At 32.5% G+C, this 15,434-nt stretch overlaps 1 protein-coding gene across 1 annotated transcript; it reads right to left on the reverse strand.

Annotated features, from left to right (window-relative positions):
- Positions 1–7,807: 7,807 nt before the first annotated feature.
- Positions 7,808–10,958, reverse strand: LOC102604723 (pentatricopeptide repeat-containing protein At4g21065-like). Its single transcript, XM_006366636.2, has 2 exons — positions 10,327–10,958; positions 7,808–8,243 (listed from the first exon to the last, which is right to left on the reverse strand). The coding sequence occupies exons 1-2, from the start codon at positions 10,851–10,853 to the stop codon at positions 7,808–7,810; spliced, it is 963 nt and encodes a 320-aa protein (XP_006366698.1). The 5' UTR covers positions 10,854–10,958.
- Positions 10,959–15,434: the final 4,476 nt, after the last annotated feature.

Below are 15,434 nucleotides of genomic sequence, written 5' to 3' on the forward strand. Positions count from 1 at the left end.
TAATAGCACTGCATGTGTGAACATTGTTGAGAGTGCTTGTATGAGATCTATCATGGGGAATTGCAATTTCTCGACAATCTTGGTATTCACCTTGTCGTTGAGGACATGTTTCAGCTATGTGTGTTTGATTTGGAGGGCCATTGGGCCTAGTGTTGCCATTTTCAGGGGTTGTCTACAATCATAGCTATTGTTCCAGCATCTCGACATCGTAATTAGAGGTTATGTATGCTTGGGTGTATGGTTAACTGGGCGGTTACTTTGTCATCTCCTTCTTTGGGTCGATTAGTTGGGTTCTCCTTTGATGAGTACGCATTTTCTAAGATCAGGTTGTTGCAGCTTAAAGCTCGTCGGAAGATTATGCTAAGAGCATAAAATTTTACTAAGATCAGTGATGGTATTGGGCTTTATGAGTGTTTGGTGGTTAGATTTGTCTTCACTCCTAGTTTTAGGAGGTATAGTTCAGAATTTCTCATGATTATGTGGGAAAAGGATTCGTTCCGATGGTTGTGTTGTGGTTTAGAGAGTTTCAGTTAAGGAATCACTCTTGGTTTGCAGAATTTTCAATTTTTGTTTGGAAGTTCAATTCTTGTTGTTGTCCTGATGATATGGTCCTAAGAATGAGTTCACTTGGAGAAGCAAATACCGAATTTGGGAATTATGCCTTAGCCTTTTGGTAACGTCGAGTATTCGTCTTTCTTTTTCTTTATGTTTGAGGACAAATATGGTTTTTAGTGGTGGATAAATTAATGACCCTGAAGGTCATTTTTGGAAATTTATAGAAAATTATTGTTTTACCCCTCCCGATAGTTGTCCCGAGTCTTGTTTGATCAGTTTACAAAGTTGGTTATAAAATTTGATTGTAAAGTTATGATATTTGGAAGTTTTAGAGTTTTGGAGAGTTAAAGTTGTTAGAAGTGGTTATTTGTAACAACCAGAGTTGCGTGTCTCAGAATGGAATTCCATCAATTCCATCAGCTCTGACTTTTGGGTTAGTAGGACTATTGGCTCAGGACTTGAGGTATATAGATGAGTTTAGGAAGAGTTTTTGTGTTTTCAAAGTTGAAAGCATCACATAGTTGACCAAAGTAAAAATTTGGTGACAACAAGCTCGGAATAAAATTTCGACAGTTTCGTTAGCTCCGAAATGTGGTTTTTGGTCTAGATGTATTGTTGGATTGAGTCCCAAGGCTTTTGGTTTGATTTTGAGCCATTAGACGAGATGCGGAGAAAGTTAAGGCTAAAGTTTGACTTTAGTAAACGTTTGAAGTTAGAAAGGTCATTTTCGAGTTTTAATGATTCCACTAGGTCTAAATGGTGATATTTGGTCTAGTTGAAAGTTTGGTTCAGTCCCAAAACTTTTGGATGAGTTTCATGTCATTATTTGAAAATTTGGAGATTCTTAAGTCAAAGTTGAATTTGGTCAACATTGGGTTTAGGTGAGCTTGTTTGGGTGTTTTGATGATTTAATTGAGTCCGAAATGTCTTTTCCAAGATAGAAGCATATTTGGTTTGTGTTCGGGAGGTTCCGGATGAGTTTTGGGTGAGTTTCTATGCTTTTTGGGTGCTTTGGCGTTGTTTCAGCAATTTGTGTCGACTAAAAGGTTCCTTATTTGTATTAAAGATCGAAAAATTATTCTGAAATTTTGAGCATGAATTATAGGAATGATCTGCGAAAATTGGTGCATTTTCACTAAGCCGAGATTGAAATTTTATCGCGATATATGAAATAATTGTTTACCGAGCAAAAATGATATTTGATTGGGCAAACGAGCATGGAATTGAGTTTCAATTGAACGAAAAGGTCTGTATCATTATTTAAGACATTTAGGAAAAAGAAACGGGTCATTTCGCTATCGTATGAGGAAGTTACGGCTCTTTTAATGAAAATTCAAGTTGCTGGTGCGCTGGTATAAATACTGTTGTATAGGTATTTAAATTTCAGACTGTGTTCATTTGGTAATTTGAGCATATTGGGAGTTCTAGAGCTCGGAATAGAGTGATTCTTGCGGCATTCTTTTCAATTTAATATGGGGGTTAGTATCCAATCCTCATATTGACTTTCTCTAATGATTTCTTCATCTGATTTTCTTTCCTTATCCGTGTATTTCTTGGGAGGAAATTGGGTTTTATCAATTTCGACTCAGTTTTTGATGAAAAATGAGTATTTATGATCCTTATGTTATGCGTAAACTGATTTTGGCATAATTCATCAATTATTTTCATCATATTAACCACGTATAAGCTTGAGAATTTGGGTTTTTCTTGATAAAGTTAAAGTTTGATAAATTGAGGATTTCAAGGCCGATTTTAACTCTGTTTTCGATGAAATTTCATAGTTGAACTTTCCTAAGCATGGGTAAGATATGTTTTAAGAAATATTTCAGGTTTGACTCGGAGTTTCGGATCCAAGTTTTGGGGGGTTTTCTCACGTACTTGTGTTTTAAGTGATTAGAGATTTGAGCATGATTTCAACTCATTTTTCAATGGGGTTTTCACTAATGAGTTACAAAATCTTTGTGTATCATGATTTCTTTTTCTTTCTTTTTTTATGACAAGGGAAACCACAGTCTCTACCCTTTGGGTGAGCATAGGATAAAACTTTCGCTCCTATGCAATAGCTCGAAAACCACATAGGAGAGGTAACCCGCACTAGGCAAGCCCGGTGTGACGAGCTCGACCTAGAAGGCAAACCCCTTGCTTTCGCTGGCAAGGGGTTTCGAACTTGAGACCTCCAACATGGAAGTCCCAAGCCCAAACCACTGGGCCACCTCGAAGGGTGTATCATGATTTCTTACAAAATCCCATATTTGACCCTAGCCTTCGAGATTGACTTTTTGGGTCATTACGAACCAGATTTTCAAAATCAACATTATATGTGTTGTTGTTCAAATTTACTTATGGGTATTCTATATTTGATTACTTGGTGTGGATTATGTGGCTCTACGTGAAGGGAAAGCTCAAGTGCAGGGGTGATTGATTGTTTGTTCAAGACAAGTGGACTTCTTGACCCTTTGTTAAGTATATAGAATCTTGTATTCCTTATTGTATGCGTTGGGTAGAAATGGAAAGTGGTGAAGGGTTTGATATTTGTGGTCAGATAGTCATATTGAATGATTCTAGTGATGAAGAAGGGGAAATAAAAGGTAACTTGATGGTATAATGATGTGTGATGTGTTGTGGATGATTTGAAAGATTATATTGATTCATTATTGATGATGTATCATGATTGTGTTGATATGGATTGTGTATTGATATGGAAATAGTCATCTTCTCATTATTGTGTGGACATGCCTATTTGCATTGGTTCTAAAACACTGTGTTGAGATCTATTTTGATGATTATGCTGAGGGAAAATGGTTTCGGTGATTGATGACTATGACGAGGGAAAATGATTCCGGCGGATACATGAACCTTGTGAGTCCCCCATGGGTCCCAGTCTGATATTTAGCGGATGTGTATCGTTAGGACAGACATGCATTACTATATTTGACATTTCATTTCATTACATTGCACATCATTACCATTTGTAGACCTTGTGAGTGCTTGTTATGGAGCCTGTGGTTGATGAATATCAACTTTTGTATTGGTGACCTGTATACGTTTAAAGTGTTGCTATTCATGTTTATGTGCTATATAAATGTGAATTGTTAGGTTGGACTTATTCTGTGCAGGTTGTAGTTGTGGAGGTTCGGTTGGAGTGTTGGGAATACTTGTATTATGTATTGCTTTACCTTGAGTTAGTCGTTTATTTGTTGAGTACCGTGTTGTTTGGTACTCGCTCTCTTGCTTCTACACTTGTGTAGGGTACGAGCTCGGATCATCGTGATTATTCCTTCTTCTCTTTTACATCCGAGGCTTACTATGAAGAGTTGTGAGGTACTTGTTTGTCATATCGGCGGAAACCTCTTATTCTTTAATTATGTTCTTGTTTTGCTCTAGCAACAAAGACATTCATACTTGTACTTCTTTGAATCTATTGTAATACTTAGAGGCTTGTAAACGTGACACTAGGTTTTGGGGGTATTTTGAGTTATATTATGTTTCTGCATGTTTGTGTTATACTTAGTTCCTTATTTTGTTTAAACTTCCACATTCACCTTATCGTATTTGGGTTTAGGCTGACCTGTCTTGGTGGGATAAGACAGGTGCCATCACATCCGATTTTGGGTCGTGACAAAAGCACACAACCAAGTATAAAATTATTGTCTTGCCCTCGTCTGGAAGCAAGCATGTCGTCCATGACCTACTTCCTAACCTCTTATTACTAGTAGAAAAAATAAAGTATTCCTTGAAGTAAATAGAGGTTTTAAGGAATAATCATATAACTTGGCCCATTTTTCAGTTCACACACTTACGTACGGGTGTCAAATATGGCCTGAAAATTGGTGGTCCACCCAATTCACCCAAAATCTTAAGCACAAGATAATTTCATATTGGGTTGACCCTCTTAAATCTAACCAAACATAACTCATTTTTAAAGTGATCTCTAAATTTTGTCAAACTCTAGCACATTTTAAAGATTTACTTTAATTTGGGTTTACTGCTAAAATTTCACTTTGATTTTTAATATGGATCCGGGTCAAGTCTCGAGGTTCTAGTCGGCAGTCACGACTGAAGGTTAGGTTGTAGGTTTCGAATCTCGAGGATTGGGTCTCGGGTTAAGGTCAGAGTTAGATATCGAATTGTTCTAGACGGTAAGTGTTCGAGTTCCTAGTTGAATCTCGAGTTAGTGTCGAAGGGTCTCGAGCTTTGGGTCTCGAGCCTTGGGTCAGGATCAAGTTTTAGGTGTCATGTCCTAGGTCCTAGGCCAAGGCCGAGGGTTGGGGCTTAGATCCTAGGTCTCAAGGCTCGAATCTTGAGTTAGGGTTAGATTTTGAGTCAGGTGTCTTGGTTCAGGATTGAGACTCGAGTAGGAGTCCCGAGTAAGAGTTTGGTCCAATTAGATGGTTTCCTCCTAATGAGAATATCCTTAAGAGAAACATTGATCCTTCTTTAGACCTTACTTTGGTAGGAGCGAGTCAGACATGCTAGTCCGTGATTCTCATGGAAACTTCATGAGAGGTCACTCTAGTTGATTAGATACGCCGCATGACTCCCTTTTGGTTGAGGCTTTGGGTGTTCGAGAAGTACTAAGCTCGCTAAAGGAACATTTTTCATCAATAACAATTATTGTGGAGATTGAAAGTCTTTGGGTTAAACAAGCATCAGAAAAATCTTACAACAACAACTCTTATTTTTTTTTGATATTATTATTCGAGATTGTATAGCACTCATGTGTGGCTTTACTTCTATTTCCTCGTCTTTTGTTAAAAGACCAGCGAACCAATGTGCCCATTAGCTAGCTCGGGCATTGGGTTCTATCTTTGGTTAAACCCCATCTTTAATTCATGAGCTACTAAACATTCCTTTGATTAATAATTGATTAGAATGCCTTTTTCAGAAGAAAAAAAGATGTAATATATCTCATACATCAAAAAACTAATGCATATTCGAGACAAATGAATCCATACACCAGCATATCAATAGTAAAACAATTAAATTTATGCCATGTTAAACAATGATAATGGTTGTTCAGACATTTGCGGATTGCTTTTCCTTGTGGATAGAACTCCAATCTAACATATAGACATACCTTCTAGAGATTCTCCAATTTTTTCACGCAGCTCCACCAGATGTCAGGTTCTCCATGTTGATAGATCACCTTCTCCACGTCCCAGCTAGCTCAACCTTTCTAACATGCGTGAATAACTTTGCATGTCTCATCTCATATAAGGATCGTCACCATTCAAAAGAGGAGAAGTCTTCAAAATGATTAACAACAAGACAGGATCAGCTTGAGATCGCAGGCCAGTTGCCTCCAATAATTTAGAGTGCAGGATGATCTCAGATGATATACATTAGCAATTCAATACGGTATATTGCTCATGAACTAATAGGAAGCTTGAAACTTTTTCATATGCAATGATCTAATACACAGCGAAGAGGTTTCCACCAAACTAGGTTCATCTGATATTGTCATTAACAGCATTATACAAATGAATGGATCCTTATGTTTAAGCAGATGAGACCAGAAGAACGTTAATTGAATATTGATTATGGATTTCAGTCAAGTGGTTCTTTTCTGTTGTGATAAATATCCAAAGTTTACCTCACTAACCCATGGCAGTTGAGTATTCTAAGAAAAGCTTAATCATACCTAAATCATGGAATGTGAAGGACATGGAAGATCGACAGATACAGAGTACACAGAGCATGACCCATTCCTGATGGCTTCATGTCAAGCTCCGAAAAATAACATGCAAATGGATGTGTATGTGATTATACTTTCAAAGCATTTAGGGGAATACCTTAAAAGCAGACACATGCTGATGCAGGTGCAATGGAAGTCAGATGATTTTCCATGCTCTCTTTTCATAGATTATATCAACCCAAATGTACTTGCTACTTTGAGTAGTACAACTATCAAAGCTTCGTTTTCCATATTTTGCTTGCAACAAAAACTACTCCAGCATGACATATTCACTGCTTTCTTCTCCTTCATTTCACAAATAACAGTTAAACTACCAGATAAATGAAAATACCGCTTGGTTTAATTTAAACTTCCAGAGCTCAAAGCAAAGGACTTGAGTCTTGACATTCATAAAATATTTTGAATTTGTTTCCCCATGGGAATACCTCATAGTTTTTAACAAAAGTTTCAGGCCATGCGGAGGTGCCACTTTAAGGGCATCCCAACTTCTGAATAGAATTCCAAGATTAACCCTAACCACATTTTAAAAAGAAAGAGTAGTTTATGGAGAAAACAAATCTTTTACCAGTATCGAAAAGAATGGCCCCAAATAAGGTAGAATGGACATAGGAGACTCATAAAGCTGATCCCAACTAGTCCAATATCTAGGCATGATTGATTGTTAGGAATAATTTGAGAAGGATAACAACAGAGTTGTGGCTCTGACAGAGCACGGGTTTTCCTCTTCCAGAAGTATACCAATTTGTGGAGTTCCTCTCAAATGTCATATCCCATGAGCTACAAATCAAAATCACCGCACAATGTAATCTTCATTTTTCAAGTTATTCCAAATTATGCAAGAATGTTAGGAACTTCAGACCCTCTTCCAATGGTCAAAGCAACAGCTCCCCTAAACTTGTACCTCAGCCTGGTGGTATTACCCAAAAAGAAGCAATTCATTTTCCTCCACCATTGATAGTGTTCTCTCATCTTTGGAATGTAACAGTGCCTCCATTCCTTCATTCCTGTGATCTCGTATTACCCAGAAAGAAGCAATTCATTTTCCTCCATCGTGATTCTGTTCTCTCGTCTTTGGAATGTAACAGTGCCTTCATTCCTGGTGATCTGAATTGCCTCTTCTATTGGCATAAACAGAAACATTACTGTCAGATCCTTCAACTGCTTCCTTCGGAAGAACTACCAAGCGACTGCACCCAACTGCTGCCAGGATATTTCTTTATCCCTTTTGCTTTCATAGCCAATCTTAGGCTGTTCGCATTGCTGCAATAACCAAAAAGATAAGATAAACTAGATGCAAGTACATAGTTTGATCCAAGATCAGGCTCTATTTTGAGGAGAATCTCCCTTATATTTTCTTCTGCGCAAGGAATATGACCATGATGCTTACAAGCACTAATGAAACTCCTCAATATCACAGAATTAGGCTCTGTAGGCATGCTCCTTATAATATCATAAGCTTCTTCTAATTCTCCAGCACGTCCAAACATATCCACCATGCATCCGTAATGTTCCATAGTTGGCCTGATGTTATAAATACTTGCCATTTTTTCAAAATATTCACGCCCCCGCAATCCAACAAAGCCAATAATGACTACAAGCATATAAGATTGCAGAAAATGATAAGCTGTCCGGCCTAAAGCCAGATTCTTCCATTCTGGCAAACAAGGACACAGCTTCTTCTCCATGTCCATGATCAGCAAGACCAGAAATCATGATGGTCCAGGTCTGCAGATTTTTATCACCCATCAAATTGAATATGCGGAAAGCCTGCTGTATATGACCACATTTTGCATACATGCCCAGGAGGGCTGTTTCCAGCTCAACATGTAGTTCAATACCACTGGTAACAATGTGCGAGTGAATACATTTACCTAATCTGATATTCAGGATACGAGTACATGCCCCCAACAAGCTAACCAAAGTGACAGAATTTGGCTTTTCATTTGCTAGCTTCATACATTGGAACAGGAGCAGAGCATCTGAAGGCAAGTTACTGAGATATCCAGGAAAACATTGACTATTATGAGATTATTACTTTGAAAAGCCAGACAGAAAGAAGAAACCTCACAGTAAAAGTTAAACAGGAAAAGAAAGCAGGAAAGACAATCATATTAACAGACCTCCTACACAAAAAGAGAGGTCAAGGTAGCAACTATTCATTTGCATTCCAAAAAGGGATGAAAAGTGAACATGAAAGCCCATTAAACTGGTTCCTCTATATGGTCAGGTACAAACTATTCAACTTCTTCTATGTCTATAAAAGAATTGATTCACTATATGGAAAAAAATGAGCATATCACATGTAGCGGAACTTGGCTTAAGAAATTTATAGAATTCACTTAGGTGACATCCTGAATCACACTTTTATATATCAAATGAAAATTAATAAGACGGGAAAGTATTGACAAAACGGTTGGAGACCCCTGCAGGGAGAAGAAGTAGAATCGTTGTCATTACTTCAACTATGAGGAGCAATATCCAAATGTTCGGAGACTTCATCAGGAGAAAGTCAAGCCTGCTTATATTTTCTCTATTATCTCCCTATTCCCTATTTATAAATGCAAAGCCCCTTATACTCTCCCATGGGAAAGACAAACTAACCATAGTATCATTATAAAGTTGTTGTCCTTTCAACGTTTAATTCAAAGTTTATCTCAAAAGAAACTTAATTATTGGATTTCTCTTTATTTTTCAGGTCTAAATTGCAGATAGAATTTGACATGGGAATCCATCCATATGCAATCCAGACAACTAAACAGCAGCAGTGTTAGACTATTAGACCAAGTTACTGTCCATAATCCACCATTCCACCTTAGCTCGTTAGTTTTAGAATACTCACGACCATTGGAGCCATGAACTAGCTTCCTCTTTCCAAAAGTTTTGTAGGTAACAAGTCCAAAGATTGGTTTGCAAAAATTGGGTTTCAAAGCTTAGAGTTTTTATTGGACATGAATGTACATAGAGATTCCAGAATTAAAAAAAAAAACTAACAATGCTCTGATGTATGCAAAAGTAACAAATACAGCAGTGAGACCAGCATACCTAAATACAAGAGGCTGGAGTGTTGCACGCATCTCAACAATGAAAGTTTCCTTCTTTGTTAATTCCCCATTTCAAAGAGTGTCATCGGGACCTTTCCAAGATAAATACCGAAATCTAAGCCATGAAATTTTACTTCATTTTTACTCCCTTATTTTTCAGGAGTACATGCTCCTTTCCAATTTAAAAGAAAATTTCCATCATTGTTAATCCCTGATCTTTTAGGAGAGTATGCACCGTTCGCAATCTTAAAGGCTCAACACCTTACTGATCCTTTCAGATATGAACCCTAGGCTTTGTTTAACAATCTATTGCAGTATTGCAGCAAGAAGGAAAAAGAGAAAAAGTTAGACTAGTGAACAAGTTTGGAACTCCTTATTCAAACTAATATATCCAAGTAATAGTAATACTGGTTTCTTCTTATGGTACAAAACAAGTATTCACAATCGACATCTGGGATGAATTTTAAAAAGTTCACCAAGAGTATTAGATCACAGATATTGCTCAAGAGAACCACAAATACCATGGCACCAAATTTCTGAAGGATAACGAACAAGGTTACAAGCTAGCATTGTTCATAAAAATCCTGACATGTTATGTGTCAGACCTATCAAAAGACGTTTAATTTACAAATTCCTCACAAAACCATACTTGAACTCGTTTCCACAAAGTAGTAAACTTGTCATGCTCAAAATCTACTTAAATTTTGGTAATTCTATTCACTCCCATTATAATAATCATCTTAAACAACTTCCACATAATGCTATAGAATCTCTCAGCCTTCACACACTTACCGGGTTCACAAATCATAAATAATGTACTGATTCCAGAGTAATAAGTAGATACATGAAATATCTTTTAGAAGGAGAAACTGTAAATAATAAGACAACAATTACTACTATCATGCTTGAATCACAAGTAGTTAAAGTCTGCTATATGATCCTAATACATAGATTGTGATAATTGGGGTGTGAAATTCGTATAAAAGTAATAATTAATATGTGTTTTTGACAAATAACTGAAACAAATATACATACCAATGAACGTAAGCAGCCATCATTGAACTCCAAGAAACTATATCCCTCTGAAGCATTTCATCAAACACCTGTCTTGCAAACCTGATCACACCAAATCCAGCATACATTCTCAAAATGGTATTGTTCACATGTAAATCCGAACCAAAACCCGACTTCACAGCCATGGAATGCAACGATCCACCCGTTCCAATCATCAAACAATGCCCAGAAACCTTTAGCACAATAGGAAAGGTGAATCTATCTGGTTTTAATCCAATTTTTTGAAACTGTTTAAAGAGCTTCAGAGACTCTACTTGGGAATATGCTCTCATCATTGTGTTCCATGCGAAGATTGATGGAATAATGGGAGAATTATCGAAGATGGTACGGGTGAATTGGAGAGATATTGAAGAAGACAGTGATATGAATTGGGAGAGACGATACTCGTCGTGATGAATTGCTGTTTTGATGAATAGAGAATGAAGTTGGAGAAGATGAATGATCGATTTTGAACGTTGGAAAAGTGACTCAATTTGGTGGGAAGTCATTTCCAAACGTTGTTAGTTTAAATTGCCTAGACCGGTGGAAACGAAGGGAAGGAAAAGAAACAGTAGTATAAAAGTTGGTAAAACAAATTAATTTATAAAGTATAAGCACAATTTCCAGTAACCACTTAGGGGAAATTTCAGATATATGATTAAGCTCATATATAAAACTAGGAAAAGGAACCCCTACATTACTGTTTTGGTCCATTAATCTTCAATGGTGTAGTGAATATTGACGGTATGTATAAAATAAATACTAGAGGCTAGGATAATTTTCTTTGGTATTCCTACAAAGATTCTTTTATTTATTTGTTTAATTTTAATTTATTCTAATCTTCTTTGGTACTCCAACAAAGATTATTTTATTTATTTATTTAATTTTAATTTATTCTTAAACTAAATAATTTTTTGAAATTTCAGATAAATTATTATTGTGAAGGCTTGAATCGTTTTGTTCATTATCCTTCAAGATTTCTTTTTATTGTTTCAACATTGTATTTTTTTTTTTCTTCACAAAAGTTAATTCTTTTGTTCTTATGTAATAATTGTGAATAATGAAATCAAGTTTGAGAATTAGGAAATTCCACAATTTTTGTTTATGTTTACTTTTTAGAATAATTTAGAAATATTAACTAAGATATAGATAAATTTAAAGGAGTATTTTTACTTAATACATATAAATAGTTTGAGTTTAATTTATTTGAATACTTTATATTCTTTGCGTAATTGAGACTATGTATCTTTCAATCTATTCATTTTTATATAAATAATTTGTGAAATTGTCCGTGCTTCGCGCAGCTATAAGAAATATTTACAAGACAATAGTATATAATATTTATATTCAGGTTAGTATTAGATATATAGATAATGTTGATATTTCTCTTCATTTGCGACATTATAGATTTTCTCATCTTTTTTTAAACATATAGTAAAATATATTTTAAAAAAATGCATTTCTAAGTGCAAACTATTCATAAGTATATAGTAGAATTAATCATTTACCGTGGAATATATTGTATTACGTTGAAAATATTTTTTATGTTTTCATTTCCTCTATCTTTTATAGAAGTACTGATTCTCTAAACAAATTCTAATTTCTTAAAAAAAAATTGAAGTGTGCTTTACTATGTCTTTATTATTGCATTTGTCTATTATAATTTTTTTAACATAATTAAATAGTTACAAATATTATGAATAATATTTAAGAGTAGAAACTACAAGTGAAATGAAAAGACATGAGTTATGAATTTTTGTAGACACTGAATGTATTAATAATTGTGCATTAATTTATTTGTAAAAATAAATAAATGTGAAAATACAAAAATAAAATAATTGGTGACTACATCAAAATTGTAAACATATTTTTTTTTAAAACAGTGACAACAATTACATATTGTTACATACCAAAGAAAATGACATCATAGAATTTATTTATTTTTTAATTTTTTTTTTTTTTGCAAGCATAATAAAAATGAAGCTCTTGATCATCATAATTTCTTTTTGTTGCATTGAGATAATTATATTAACAATGCTTCATAACAAAAAAAATAGTAGAACAGTAAAGAACTAAATGAGTAGCATTGTCAATACATGTAGCTTTATTATTTATACAAATTAAAGTTTTAAAAAATTCTAACAAAAATAACTAAGTTACTAATACAACTCAAAGTAAAATATTAATCTCTATTTATCCTTTTTTTTTAAATCTTCTATCATCTTCATTTGCAAGTAGATCTGCCACCATATTCTGCTCCATATAACAAACTCTTTATCATATGCTAACCAATTGAATAAAAAAAAACATAATTATGAAATAAAATATTTTTTACTTTCATGTACTTCTTTTTTGTTACATGTTAGTTAATTCACAAACTAATATGAAGAAGAGAAAATGTATTCTTGAATATGAATCTTTATGAAACTAATTATAAATTTATATAGGCAAACTAGAGAAAATGAAAAAAAAGACTTGAGAATAAATATTCTTACCTTCATTTACTTCTTTTTTGTTACAAATCAATATGATGAAGAAGAGAAAAGATAATCTTGAATGTGAATCTTCATGAAACAAAATATGAATTTATATAGGCAAAATAGAGGAATACCATAAGACATTATAAACTTAAAAATTACAATTTGGAGGTTATGAACATGAAAATTATGGGAGTCATGATTATTATTAAAAGTAAAAATTAAAGAGGTGTAAGTCATGGGTAATAAAAAGAATATGAAGAGTTTTTGTTGTATAAGTTCTCATTAATAAAATACTTATTTGTAACAAAATTAAATAATTTACTTTTGTAATACAATAACAAATTTAAATAAAAAATAATGCCAAAAAGGAGGAAAAAAGATAAATACAAATGGACACCATAGAGAGATGTCACATCACATGTCTATGTTTCTCTTTTATTATATGTATAGATTAAGCTCACAATAATATAAGTATAAAGAGAAGAAGGCAAGAAATATAGATGAAGGGCAGAGTTTTTCTTCTATCTAAGTGTGTCATCCAAATGTTGAATGATATCTCTATTTATAGTATTGAGATATCACTCACAAAGGTCACCAAACTAGTAGATACATAGTTATCCAAAAAGGTTTTTATCACCTTGGAAGCATAAATACATGAATCTATCTATATATAATAGGAGAGGAAAAAGTGTCACGTGTCAGCACCACAAATTTTTCAATTTTAAAAATTTAATTTTTAAATAATTTCAATTTGTGTTAGTTATTTTCAATTTAAAAATACTAAATATAATAAGTAAATTTAAAAACTGATTTAAAAAAACAGAAGTCAAAATTGTTCGAGGGAAATGGGTAGTTACTTTTTCCTTTTTTTTTAATTTATTAAATTATATCCATACAATATGTTAATAAAAGAAAGAATAAAAAAATAATCGAATAATAAATAAATAAATAAAATTTAAAAATGATTTTAAAAACAGAAGAAGTTAAAAACAGTGGTTTTTCGTAAGAAAACGGAATTTATTGATTAGTAAAATTAATCTAAAATCTAAAAAAAAAATGAACTCAAAAAAATACTAAATATAATAAGTAAATTTAAAAATTAAAATTTAAAAACTGATTTAAAAAAACAGAAGTTAAAATTGTTCGTAGGAAATGGGTAGTTACTTTTTCCTTTTTAAAATTTATTAAATTCTATCCATACAACATGCCCTATTTAGAATAAAATAATAATCTAATAATAAATAAATAAATAGATAATTTTAAAAATGATTTTTTTTTTAAAAGAAGAAGTTAAAAACAGTGGATTTTCCTAAGAAAACAGAATTTATTGATTAGTAAAATTAATCTAAAATCTAAAAATAAAAATAAAATAAAGAACTAAAAAAATACTAAATATAAGAAGTAAATTTAAAAATTGATTAAAAAAATACTAAATATAATACTAAATTTATTGATTAGTAAAATAGATTAAATTTAATTACTAAATATAATTGAAATTTTCATAATAAAACATTTCAAAGTTTAAACTATTAAATCTACTTTATTTTTGGATGAAGAATTTTTTTAATTTAAAAAGAGAAATATTATAGAAAATAAAAACGGTAAATTCTTATCGTGTCACTATTTGATTACAATAAATTAAAGAATGTCATGATACAAAATAAATAAAACTGAAACAATTAACGAAAAAATAAGAAAAAGAAAACATTAATAAATGAATAGTTAAACAATAAAATTTAAATTTGTGGTGTAGTTTTTATTTCTTTAGCAACCTAACATATTGAGAAAATTTTCATAAAATGAATAATGACTTGCAAAGTGCTATTTCATCTTTTCATTTTCAAAAGCTTTATTTTTATCATTGATATTATTGCATTATCATATAAAAGAAGAGACTTATAGTAAATCAAAGGAATAGAAGATGATTCGTTTTTTCCATCTTTCAATTTTTGTTTTGCTCTGCAAATAATTTATTTTTATGTGGTATATAATTTGATAATTTATTTTATGTGGTATATATTAATTTGATTATAGTATTTTTTTAATTGATCATTGAAATTCATTATTTTGTACATCCTAATTTTATGAAATTATATTTGAGTAAATGAAAAACATCTTAATTTAATTTGTAGGATAAAACGAGAGAAGAGTGTGCTAAAGAGGTTGCAACATGCTTTGTAAATTATATTTAGATTTTATCTAAAAGTAGAGTTAATATTTTTAATACTAGGTTTTAGATTGATCTATGAACTTAAAATTTAATTAATTGGCACAAATATATCAATTCAACACACGCCACATATGCTATTAATCTTCATCATATTAGAAGAAGGAGAAGTTGTTAGAATAATGTTTAGAGTCTTTTATGAACATACCCTTATTTACACATAAATTATGGTAAAATTTTGTTAGCATTATTTGTATATGAAAAATTAAAACATTATATATGATTATACATGAACTTTGTTACTCAATAATAATTCGTAATTTAGTTATTCATAAATTTAAAAAATATTATATTTTAAAATATCCGCGCAACGCTCGGGTACGTATACTAGTTCAATTAATTCTTTAATAAATCTAATGGACAATCCACACAATTCAATGGAT

The sequence above is a fragment of the Solanum tuberosum genome, unplaced genomic scaffold (genome assembly GCF_000226075.1).
Source record: "Solanum tuberosum cultivar DM 1-3 516 R44 unplaced genomic scaffold, SolTub_3.0 scf00672, whole genome shotgun sequence".
Lineage (NCBI taxonomy): Eukaryota > Viridiplantae > Streptophyta > Magnoliopsida > Solanales > Solanaceae > Solanum > Solanum tuberosum.